General features: G+C 35.4%; 1 protein-coding gene across 3 annotated transcripts in view; it reads right to left on the bottom strand.

Moving 5' to 3' along the window:
• LOC122726418 (ATP-binding cassette sub-family A member 9-like) overlaps nucleotides 1-13,226 on the bottom strand; it is a 126,184-nt gene that overhangs the window by 40,743 nt on the left and 72,215 nt on the right. For all 3 annotated transcript variants that reach the window (XM_043964109.1, XM_043964110.1, XM_043964111.1), the window contains 3 exons: nucleotides 5,962-6,069; nucleotides 5,415-5,597; nucleotides 5,088-5,201 (listed from right to left, as the gene is read on the bottom strand). In XM_043964109.1, coding sequence (XP_043820044.1) covers nucleotides 5,088-5,201; nucleotides 5,415-5,597; nucleotides 5,962-6,069 — 405 coding nt within the window. The remainder of the gene's footprint in view (nucleotides 1-5,087; nucleotides 5,202-5,414; nucleotides 5,598-5,961; nucleotides 6,070-13,226) is intronic.

Raw genomic sequence — 13,226 nt, 5'->3', positions numbered from 1 at the left:
GAAAATTTGGAACTCAAAACTTTATATGAAAATGTTTGCCATTTTTCTAAAAAGAAAGATATCCTAGGTCTGGTCCAAATATAAAGGCATGAAAACACAAACACACAACATAAAAAATAATTTGCTTTTTTATTGGTAAAAAATTAAGAAAATTAATATCTTCATTAAATAGCAAGATCTGAAATAAATTTATATAAAGCATCATCCACCTGTCTGTATATTAATAAGAAAATAGCAAGAAAAGAAGGAAAAATAATTCCATTCAAAATCACAATAAATATCTTGAGCTCCAACTTCTAAGACACACAGAAACTAAATAAATAACAATTACAAAACACTCATTACAATAATAAACACATGTCTAAATAATTAGAAATGTATTAATTGCTTATTGTTGGACTGCGACAAAATAACCAAAATTAGAATATTAGGTAGATCAATGTACCAGATTTAATAGTATAACAATCACCCTACCAAAGCATTACTTTGTGGTTCTGAACAAAATGATAAAATTCATCACAAGGAACAAAAGGTTAAGACTCTCAAGGAAAAAAAATGAAATGAAAGTTAACTGTACCAAAAGTCAAACTATATAGCAAAAATGATCATCAAAACTATCTGGTACTAGTTAAAAAGTAGAAAAATTGATCAGGAGGACCAGTGAGGTACATAGGAACCATAAGCAAAGAAACATAGTGTAACTGGCAGAAGTGACTTGTATATTGGATAGAGACTTGTGCCTGGACTGCTCAAAGACACTTACTTAGGCATTTAACCTCTATTTGTTAATTGTAAAATGGAGAGAGCATCTACCTTGCAGAGTTGTTACAAGGATCAAATGAGATAATATTTGTAAAAAATTTGAGCGACTTAGCACAGTGTCTATCTCTGTGCCATATAAATCCTCATTCTCTCTGCTTCTCTTTATTTCTCATCACGAAAAAAAAAAGACTACAAGGATAGGGACTCACTATTTGACAAAAATTGATGGAAAAGGTAGAAATCTGTCTGTCATAAATTAGGTTTAGACCTACTTCTCATATCATACACTACATGAACTCCGAATGGATATATATGTAACCTAGATATAAAAGGTCACATAATCAAATTAAAAGAATAAGGAAGCAGACATCTTAGTAACTATGGATAACAATGTATTATTTTGTTTGTTTGTTTGCTTGTTTGTTTTTTTCTGGGGCAACTAGGGTTAAGTGACTTGCCCAGGATCACATAGCTAGCAAGTGTCAGGTGTCTGAGGTCAGATTTGAACTCAGGTCCTCCTGAATCCAGGGCCGGTGCTCTATTCACTGTACCACCTAGCTGCCCCCATAACAATGTATTCTTAACCAAACAGCAAATAGAGAGGATTAAAGTAGATAAAGTGGATAATTTGCATCACATAAAATTGAAAAGTTTTTTGCACAAATAAAATATATGCAGTCAGAATTAAAAGGTTAAACTATCAACTGGGACAGTATCTCTGCAGAAAATTTCCTTTTTAAAGGACTTTATCCAAGCATTCTGGGATACATTTTGGAACCATACACCCAAAGTCAATAAACTATACCCCCAAACCATTAAACTATGCTCGTAGACCCAACAATACCATAGCTACACAGATATATGCCTCAAAGAGATCAAAGAAAGAAGGAAAAGACCCATAAGCACAAAAAATATTTATCACAACAATTTTTTGTTATAGCAAAGTACTAGTAACAGAGTGTGTATACATCAACTGGATAATGGCTGGACATACTATGGTATACCCTTAATCTCATTCTTCTTGACTTCTATGCTGTCTCTGATACTGTTGATCACCTCTTCCTGAAAACTTTCTACCCTCTGATTTCATGACATTGCCCTCTCTACATTCTCCCATCTGCCCAAGCTTTCCTTAGTCTCTTTTGTTAGATTTTCCTCTAGGCCATCATAACTAAATGTGTCTGTCAAAGCTTTGTTGTGGGCCTTCTTTTCTTTCTCTATAATTCTTGCTTGATGATTTTATTAATTCTAATGGATTCAAGTATCATATCTTTTCAGAGGGTTCCTGGATTCACCCCTACTATCTCTTTTGAGCTCTAGTCCCATATCATCTCAAACTAGATGTCCTATAGTCCTCAAACTCAACATGGCTAAAACAGAACTAATTATCTTCCTCCCTGCCTCAACCCTCCTTTTATCTTACTTTATTATTAGTATTAAAGGCACCACCATCCAGGCTCACAGCCTTAGAGTCATCATTGATGTCTCCTTTGTATTCATCCCACATTTCTTTTTTTTTTTTTTTTTTTTTACGTTTTATGGGGCAATGAGGGTTAAGTGACTTGCCTAAGGTCACACAGATAGTAAATGTCAAGTGTCTGAGGTTGGATTTGAACTCAGGTCCTCCTGAATCCAAGGCCAGTGCTTTATCCACTGCACCACCTAGCTGCCTCCATCCCACATTTCTAATATGTTGTCAAATGTTGTTATCACATTCACATGTCATATATATGACTTTCAGTAGACTTGTCTAGTCGGCTCCTTCCACAGGTTCTTATCACTTCTCTCCTTAACTATTGAAATAGGTTTATAATTGGTCTCCCTCTCTCAGATCTCTGCCTACTCCTCTGCCAATCCTCCATTAAGCTGCCAAAGTGATCTTGCTAAAGCACTGGTTTGACCAAGTCATCTGTCTACTCAATAAACTCCACTATTTCCCTATGACTTCTAGAATTAAATAACGATCCTTTCTTGGAAATGTAAAACCCTTTACAGAGTGCCTCCTTACCTTTGTGGTATTTTTATACTTTACTCCCCTGTACAATCCAACAACATCCTGTTTGCTGCTACTCTCACATGACACTTCATCTCCAAATCAGTGACTTTTCAACAGATATTCCGATGCCTAAAGTGATCTTCTATACTTCTGATTACTAATTTTCCTGGCTTCCTTCAAACCTCAAATCTACCTCCTACAGGAGGCTTCTCTTACCATCTGTCTCCCTGCTATTTCCCTTCCTATAAGATTATCTTCCATTTCATATATTAAAACAATTACAATAATTGATTTATTTTAAAACTAAGGGCAAAAAATTCCATAACATCCATGTGGTCAGCTCTTCTGTTGCTTGAGAAAATTTAGTTTAACAAAAATTTATAAATTCATAAAAATTGCTCTTAGTCTCTAGTTGGAAAAGTGCCTAACATTTAAGCAGAAGTTGGTCTCTTTCCTTTTATTTCTAATCATAGGTATTTCTAGATAACCTCAGACTTCTTTATAGTTAAGGCAAACTTTTGGTTAAACGGAAATGCTTCTGTAAAACATTTCCAGGCTAGATCTTCTCAAGGTGCCTTATTTGTTTTTTCTCCCTTAGGGAGAGTCTTTGGAACTGGCCCCATAAATGACCTTTGACCTTCAGGGTCTGACATTCTAGAGAATGCTGAGAGAGGATTTCCCCTAGGTGAGATCATTCTCTCTTTCCAGGTTTTGGCTGAGATATTATGTTCATCCCCAGCTGAAGAGTTCAATTTTTTTGCGTGTTCTGTTTGTAATGACTTCTACAGCAAATTTCCAATTGCTGTTTTATTCATTGTTATTTGCAAAGGCCTTTTGTTTAAGTTGTTGTTATTTGTCCTTCTTTTTCAAAGAGGAACAATGACATCGTGGGATGTTATTTTGACTTGTTCATGAATTGTATTTAAGTGAGGCAGAGTTGCACAAAATTGTCAACCTCATTCTTTCTTCCAGAGTCATCAAAGTCCAATGGCAAGACAAAATTCAGGCTTATTGGCAATGGCTCAGGATGCAGTGGTTGACCTTGGCATCTTTGATGTCTTTCATGGCCTTTGGAACTTTGGAACTTTCATGGCCATTGGAACTAATTGTTCTCCTGCTCCCATTCTGCTGAGAAATCTTCATACGCTTAGAATAGACATTCCCCTAACTCATCTATAAATCATAGGCCTATTGGTTACCCTTAACCTGGTTTAGCCCATCTGCCAGGATGGTTTATAGAGATGTGGTCACTGCACATGCTACAGCATCTTGGAGCCACAGGTGAGAGTTGGGTGACAGGTGGACACCAAAGGTGGATAAGCAGCCCTGAAAGCCCTCACACCAGAGGTATTTGTCCTCCCTGAAAACCCCATACACTCCATGTGTATATTGTCTGGTAGAGAGTATATGACAAAGGTTTCCCTCCCTCTCAACAGAGATCGGGCAAGCAGCTTTTCTTCTGATCCCAGACCAAAGATATTTGAGGGAAAGGAAGTAAGCATTTATATGGTACTACTATGTGCCAAACACTTAGCACCAATTTTACCTCATTTTTACCAATTTTACCTCATTCAATCCTCACAACAACCCTGTGAAGTAGCTATTGTTATTATCTCCATCTTACAGTTGAGGAAACTGAGACAAACAAGTTAAGTGACTTGCCCAAGAACAACATTTAGCTAGTAAGTATACACAGTCACATTTGAACTCGTTTTCTTGACTGGGGACCTGCTGCTCTAGCCACTGGTTCACTTATAAATCTTGATTGAAACCCCACCTGGTGACTGGGGGAAAGATTATCTAACTTTGATAATCATGGATTTTGTCTCACTCTCTTCTCCAGCTACTATTTTTGCTGTTCAGGCATGGCCCTCTTCCAGCTTTACAAGGATTAGTAAAGACCTCACTCAGATCAAATCTTTCCAGGTCCCCATTGAGCCGTCTCCTCCCCACTACCCCACCTCATCTCTTACTCCTCAAAACACAGTGTTAATTATGGGAGACTTCTACAAGCTTGTAGTAATTGGAGCCAGGATCCTGCCAAATGATTAGTCTCACATTCTTTTGTTCTCTTTCTATGGTAGAACTGAAGTGAGAATAATGGGAACGTACTTTGGGAATTTATGGCTATCTGGAGAACTTAAATCATTTGAAATTCAATGTGAGAATGAAATTCAGTCATTCTATGATTCGGTGTAATGATCTAACAACAATACAATGCATTTCTGTAATATTATTTTGATCTACAAGTCATTTTGAAGACAAAAGTGACAACACAGATTGATATAAAGTCCTTTTTAAAATGAATTCATTATTTATGTGTACTTACAGTAAAGAAGCAAAGAAACCAAAGGTTGCTATTTTTTTTTCCCTTTCGAAAGATGAATGAAATTATATACATGAAAGAGGTAATAGATGCTGCATAACCAATGCCTGACAGGATCTGTAATAGGTAGAAATTGATATTAAACATAAAGAGACAAATTTTATTCTGGAAAATGTCAGCTTGTAAAATTCCAAAATAAACTTGATATCATGAGCATTTTGTAGTTTTCACTTAGATAATAGTAAAAACTGTTGAACATTTTTATATTATTATTTTGCTTCAATTATAGACATTAATTATATATTTTTCTGTATTTTTAAAAATACTTACCTTAGCAAATATGATGTTGGGGCCACACAAAAAATCTGGTATTATTCTGAAGTTTAAAATATACATAAATATAAGTGTTAAAAGGAAAATCAAAAAGCACACTGGGACATCTACCAGGGCCTGCCCACACCAATATGCAGATGAGTAGAGTCCTGAAATCCTCAGTTGGGAATGAGCTTTTATCTAATTAAAAAAGAAAGAAGAGGTACAAAGTGGTTTTGGAGTCTGAAGTTTAATAAGATATTTCTAAATGCAGTTACATAAAAATTATATATTATAATAATGATCTAACAATGTTCAAAGAGTCTGGTAGATACAGTGTACTTCAGCAAGTACCAAAATTCTCAAGGAGTAACTAAGCATCTACTCAACAAATAGAACTCAGGATCTTGTTTTAAACAATTACACACTGTGACATACATAAGAGAACTGAACTAGGTACTATGTATATAAACATTTACATATTGTTTAAGAAGAAAATTGATGTGTATAAAAAATCTATCCTCTCAGAATAAAATTAGTTAATGTTTAAATAACGTTTTCTTACTTTGTAATCGTGCATACTGCTCATTGCAATGTAAGGAGAAATGCTGGTGGCAATCAATATCCACAACAAATCGCTGTTAAAAACTGCAAACCCCAAATGTCCAGAATTCTGGAAGTATAAAGAATACTATTAGCTATTTAATATAAGAAGCAAAACAAAAAATGATATATGATGATGGTGTTAGCTTTCCAGGGATGGAAAATTTTTGAGGGAGGGAAAAATAGAAGTGTTAATACTGAGTCTCCATGATAAATTTAAAAGGTCTTTTATATTTAGGGAAGATATATATTCTTAACAGAGAGGTACCAGCATGATTAGCAAGGAGCAAGAGATATGAACTCTTAAATTCATATTTGAAATGAGGGTACTATTATTCCTCAGACCTGATTATTATAATAGCCTACTAATTGTCTGTCTGACACAAGTCTCTATTCCAGTCCATTTTCCAATGTCAAATCGATCTTCCTAATAAAAAGATCTGATCATGTCACCTCCCACCCCTTTATCAATAAATTCCAAAGACTCCTTATCACCTCCAGGATGAAATATAAAATCATCTTTTTGGCATTCAAAGCCTTTCAAATCTGCCACCCCTCCACCTTTCCAGTCTTCTTAGACTTTACACTCCCCTACCTTCTTTAGTGACACAATCCTAGCTATTCCTAGAATAAAGACACTCCATCTCCTGACTGAGCATTTTAACTGTCTCTCTCTCAGGCTTGGGATACTCACTTCTCATCTCCACCTCTTGTCTTAGCTGACTTCTTTCTTTGTTTCTTTCTTTTTAAAATAATGATAAACATTTTTATTTAAAGTTTTGAGTACCAAATTCTATACCTCTTTCCCTCCCTCCCTTCCCCTCTCCCTGAGGTGGTGAGCAATCAGATATGTGTTATACATGTGCAGTTATATAAAACATTACCATATTAACCATTTTATATAAGAAAACTTGAATAAAAGAAACAAATAAAAGAAAGTAAAAAAATAGTATAATTTAGTTTGTTCAATCAATATCAGTTCTTTCTTTGGAGGTGCATAGTATGCTTCATCATTAGTCCTTTGGGATTGTTTGGGATCATGGTATTGCTGAGAGTAGTTAAATCATTCACAGTTCTTCATTGAACAATATTGCTGTCTCTGGGCACAACATTCTCCTGGTTTTGCTCATTTCACTATACATCAGTTCATACAAGTCTTTCCAGAGCCTTTCTGATATTGTCCTGGTTGTCATTTCTTATAGCACAATAATATTCCATTGCAATAATATACCACAGCTTATTTAGCCTTTCTCCAATTGATGGGCATTCCTTTGTTTTCCAATTCTTTATATGCCTTCTTTCAAGTTCCAACTAAGTTCCCACTTTTTATAGGTAGCTTTTTTGGATCCCTCTTCATTCTAGTATCTTTTCTCCATTATTATTTAAAAATTATCCTGTCTCTATCTTGTTTGTACATAGTGTTTTTTCATGTTTCCTCTTCTATCAGATTGAATTTCTTGAGAGCAAAGACTGCCTTTTGCCTTTTTTTTGTATTCCCACATAGGAGGACCTTAATAAATGTAAACAGACTGACTAAACAACTTGTCTTCGATAGCAACTTATCTTTGAAGAATTAAGTTTCCTCACAGATCAGAAGACTGAATAGGGTTTTTTTTTTTGCATGTTTCTGCTTAATACACTTATTATTTGTTTATTTTTTAACATTCTATTTTTTTTTTTAGTGAGGCAATTGGGGTTAAGTGACTTGCCCAGGGTCACACAACTAGTAAGTGTTAAGTGTCTGAGGCCAGATTTGAACTCAGGTACCCCTGACTCCAGGGCCGGTGCTCTATCCACTGCGCCACCTAGCTGCCCCAACATTCTTATTTTTGTAAAATTTTGAATTCCAAATTTTCTCCCTCCCTCCAGCATCTCCCCTACCCACTAAGAAGGCAAGCAATCTGGTATCAACAATACATGTGAAATCACACAAAACATATTTCCATATTAGCCATATCAGAAAAGAAAAAACAAGAAAAATACAGTGAAAAATTATGCTACAACTCGTATTCAAATTTGTCAATTCTTTCTCTGGAGGTGGATAGCATTTCTTTATCATGAGTCCTTCAGAATTGTCTTGGATCATTGTATTGATTAAAGTAGTTAAGTCACAGTTGATTATCATCACAATGTTACTTACCACTTACAATTTTCTCCTGGTTCTGCTCACTTCATTTTGTATAAGTTCATATAGGCCTTCCAAGATTTTCTGAACCATCCCTCTTATAATTTCTTATAGCACATTAAATTTCAATCACAATAATATGCCACATGTTATTCAGATATTCCCCAGTGGATGAACATTTCCTCAATGTCCAATTCTTTGCCACAACAAAATGAGCCAATATGAATTTTTTTTTTTTAAACAAATAAGATCCTTTTTTTTTTCCTTGATCTCTTTGAGGTACAACACAGTAATGGTATTACTGGATAAGAAGGGTCCTGCATAGATTTATATCCCTTTGGGTATAGTTCCAAATTCTTTTCAGAATAGTTTGGACTAGTTCATCAGTGTACCTATTTTCCTATATCCCCTCCAACATTTGTCAGTTCTGAAAAGTATGAGGTGGTGCCTCAGAACTGTTTTAGTTTGCATTTCTCTAATCATTAATGATTTAGAACATTTTTTCACATGACTATAGATAGCTTTGATTTCTTCTTATGAAAACTGCCTGTTCATATCCTTTGACCATTTTTCAACTGGGGAGTGGCTTTTATTTTTATAAATTTGAATCAGTTCCCTACATGTTTGAGAGATGAGGTCTTTGTCAGAGAAAGATGTTATAAAAATTGATATTTCTTCCTTGTCTATAGTACCTTTAGTAAAATGTAGTTTTTCTGATTACTGTTGTTCAATTATTTCAGTCATGCCCGACTGTTACCCCATTTAGGGTTTTCTTAGCAAAGATACTGGAGTGGTTTGGCATTTCCTTCTCCAGCTCATTTTACAGATGATGAAACTGAGGCAAATAGGGAGAAGTGACTTGCCCAGGGTCACATACCTATTAAGTGTCTGAGGCTCTTGAACTCAGGTTTTTCTGATTCTGGACTATTCACTGTACCATGTAGTTGCCTTGATAATCTTTTTTTTTTAATTATTTTTTAAAAATTATTTTTTAAATTATTTTTTTAGTATTTTATTTATTTTATGTATAAGGTATTTATTTTTTCCATTACATGTAAAGATAGTTCTCAACTTTTGTTTATACAAGCTTTACAATTTCAGATTTTTCTCCCTCCCTCCCCCCTCCCCTAGACAGCAGGTAATCTGATATAGGTTGGTGCTGTTGATTTTTTTTTTCTATTTTGAGGTTTTTCATCATTGCTCTGATTTTTTCTCTTATAACAGGATAATCTTTTTTAATTAGGTCTGTTTTTGCTTTTGCTTTGTCTGAGACCATGATTGCTACCCCTGCCTTTTTTACTTCAGCTGAAGCAAAATGATTTCTTTTTCCAGCCCTTTATTTTAACTCTGTGTATCTTTCTGTTTCATCTGAGTTTCTTTTAAACCACACATTGTTAGATTCTAGTTTATAATCCATTCTGCTATCTACTTTCGTTACTATGTATTTTCCTTTATCACATTTCCTTTGATTTGTCCTTCTCACTTTATTTTTATCCTATCACTCCTTAAAACTGTAGTTTACTTCTTGCCTCTGCCTTACTTAATCCACACTTCCTTTTATAGACCCATGCCCCTTCAGTTATCATCTACCCTATTTATTTTCCTATTGAGTAAGATTGATTTCTATACACAACTGAGTATGTATATATGTATATATATGTGTGTATATATGTATATATGTGTATATATGTATACATACACGTGTACACATATACTCACAAATATATTTGTACACATACACTTATATGTACATGTACATATATACATATACATATACATATATATATTCTTGCCTTTGAGCCAATTCCAATGAAAGTGAGGTTCAAGCACTGTCTACCATCCCTCCATTTCCTACTCTAGTATAAAAGCTCTTCCTTGTACACCTCTTTTATATGAGAAAATTTTCCTCATTCTACATCTCTCTTCCTTCTCACAGTGCATCTCCCTATTTCACACCTTCATTTTTTTTTTTTTTTTGGAGATCATTCCAACATAATCAACTCACACTCATGCCCTCTGTCTATGTATACTCATTCTAACTGCCCTAATAATGACAAAATTCTTTAGGGAGTTACCTGTATTATCTTCCTATATGGAAATGTAAACAGTTTAGCTCCATTGAACCCCTTATGATGTCTCTTTCATGTTTACCCTTTTACGCTTCTCTTGATTCTTGTGCTTGGATATCAAATTTTCTATTCAATTCTGGTCTTTTCATCAGGAATGCTTGAAAGTCCTCTTTTTCATTAAATATAAAAATTTCCCTGAAAGATTGTACTCAGTTTTCCCGGGTAAGTCATTCTTGGTTGTAATCCTTGCTCCTTTGCCTTCTAGAATGTTAAGATCCAAGCCCTTTGCTCCTTTAATGTGGAGCCTTCTAGAAATTGTATGATCCTGAATCTGGAATTACAATATTTGAATTGTTTTTTTTCTGGATGCTTTCTCCTTGACCTGAGAACTCTAGGATTTGGCTTTAATAATCCTGGGAGTTTTTGTTTTTGAATCTCTTTCAGGAGGTGATAGGCGGATTTTTTCCCCCAATTTGTAGTTTAGCCTCTGGACCTAAGAAATCAGGACAGTTTTCCTTTTTAATTTCTTGAAACATGTCTAGGCTCTTTTAAAAAAATCATGGTTTTAAAGTAGTCTAATAATTCTTAAATTATCTCTCCTCAATCCATTTTCCAAGTCAGTTGTTTTTCTGATGAGTTATTTCATACTTTCTTGTATTTTCCCCATTCTTTTGACTTCTTAAAATTGTTTATCATTATCTCAGGGCCTCATTAGTTTTCATTTGCCCAATTCTAATTTTTAAGGAATGATTTTATCCAGTGAACTTTTGAACCTTTTTCCATTTGACCAATTCTGCCTTTTAAGTTATTATTTTCTTCAGTATTTTTGTGCTTCTTATACCAAGCTGTTGGTTCTCTTTTAGTAATTTTCTTACATCACTCTCATTTCTTTCTCCAGTTTTTCCTCTACCATTCATCTCTTTCTTTGATTCTTGTTAGATCCAAAAATAGATATTTGCAGACATCATCCCCATGCATAAATTCATAGTAAAAGGTACTAAAAAAAAGATCCCTGTCCCAATCTCTATCACATTATATATATATATATTGGGGGCAGTAACCTGATTTTGTTTATAAAGTCAAATTAGCATTTTTTTCTTTTAGACTTTTTTATAGCTATTTTCACACTGTTGTCTTCTTCTGAGTATATGCCTTGGTCTTCTCTACCATCATAGTAACTTTTTATCATCAAATTATTTTTTATGTTTTTGTTTGTTCATTTTTTGTTTTTGTTTTGTTTTTAGTAAACACTTTTTTTGTTTCTTTGTTTTGTGGGGCAGTGAGGGTTAAGTGACTTGCCCAGGGTCACACAGCTAGTAAGTGTCAATTGTCTGAGGCCGGATTTGAACTCAGGTCCTTCTGAATACAGGGCCAGTGCTTTATCCACTGTACCACCTAACTGCCCCCTGTTTGTTCATTTTTGCAGCTTATTTCTTGACTTTGAATGCTTTATGTTAAAGTTGAACTCTGCTCACCTGGGATTAGGGAGGCACTATCTGAAGCATCAGGCTTTTTTTAGCTGCTATTTTCAGAGCTAGTTTGGGGGACCTACAAGCGATATGATATGGGAAGAGGTGTGGTCACTGCTCTCCTGGTCTGTGCTCTGCTCTTTACCCAGAATGGGCCCTTGCTTCCCTGCTGCCACAAGAGTTATCTCTCCTTTTGGTCCTAGAACTGTGACCACATCCTCTATTCTTCTATGGACATAAGTGACAGTGTTCCTCTCTGCCTTGGAACTTTGACTAGGGCCCCAGCTCCCTTGTGACCAAACACAAGTGCTCCTCTCAATCCTGGAACTTCAACTCAGAACTGTATATGGGCAATAGAACTGCCAATCAGTACTAGCTACACCAAGTGCCTGCAAAGGGTTTCCTATGATGTCTTTCAGGTTAGTTGTCAGGCAAAGCAGTTGCTTTACTTGGGTTGAGAGCTCCTGAAACTCTTGCTGCCACTACCACAGTGGCAGCTGCCTCCAAGACTCCCAGCTAGTGCTGCATATGTTTTTGCTCTAATCAGGCCCCTACCCTGCTGACATAGATCTCTCCTGCTGATTTCCCAAGTAGTCTCAGGTTGGAAGAATGCCTCGTCTTGACCTTTTATTAGTTATGCCACTCAAAAATTTCATTTGAGGCATAATTTTAAAGTTCTTTGTAGGGGAATGTTGGGAGAGTTCATCTGAGTTGCTGCCTCTTCTCCACCACCTTGGCTTTTCTCCTGAAGAATGAATAGTTAGAATTGAGGTCAGGAGGCCATTACTTCCAGCCCAAACCACTTCAAATATTGATTGGTTCAAGACTAGTGCACTGAAATAGGTAATTATCCACATATAAGAGACTACAGATGTTTGTGATAACAATGTACCCTAAGCAAATGAATCAGATGATGTTTTATGGTGATAATAGTGATGACAATAGTAGTAGTGGTGGTAGTGGTTGTGGTGATGGTGGTGGTAGGAACTGATGCTAGAAATCTTTTCTACATCAGGAGCAACAATGACAGTGGCATCAAGCCTCAGCAGCTCCCATGCTAAAAAAAAACAACAACAACAACAAAAAGAAAAACAATTATCTCAAGTTAAGTTTTTCCATTAGGATACTGGGGGAAAATTTTTTACAGTAAGTTTCTTGGAAAGAGGTGTCATTTTTCAAATATATAGAGAACTGATTCAAATTTATAAAAATATGAGACTATTTCCAGAGCAAAACCAGCCTCAGGGATTTAGCAGATTGCAACAAAATTACTATTCAAGGGCCTGTTAACCAAGTAACAGGTTACCATAACAACCCATCAACAGGTTGCCACCACAGGGCATGAAAATCAAAGGGTCACTCCTCCAGGGTACAGCTGACACAAAATGAGCAAAAAACCAATGAAAAGCAGCAATGAAAAAAGTTTGGCTATTGACAGCTACTTCAATAAAGGGAAATCTCAAGACACAAATATAGAAGAAGACAGTAACAAAATGACCACAGGTGAACCTTCAAAGAGAAGTACAATTTGTTCTCAGGCCCAAAATAAATTCCTGGAAGAGCT

The sequence above is a fragment of the Dromiciops gliroides genome, chromosome 4 (genome assembly GCF_019393635.1).
Source record: "Dromiciops gliroides isolate mDroGli1 chromosome 4, mDroGli1.pri, whole genome shotgun sequence".
Taxonomy (NCBI): domain Eukaryota; kingdom Metazoa; phylum Chordata; class Mammalia; order Microbiotheria; family Microbiotheriidae; genus Dromiciops; species Dromiciops gliroides.
This window is presented reverse-complemented; position numbering and strand designations above follow the sequence as displayed.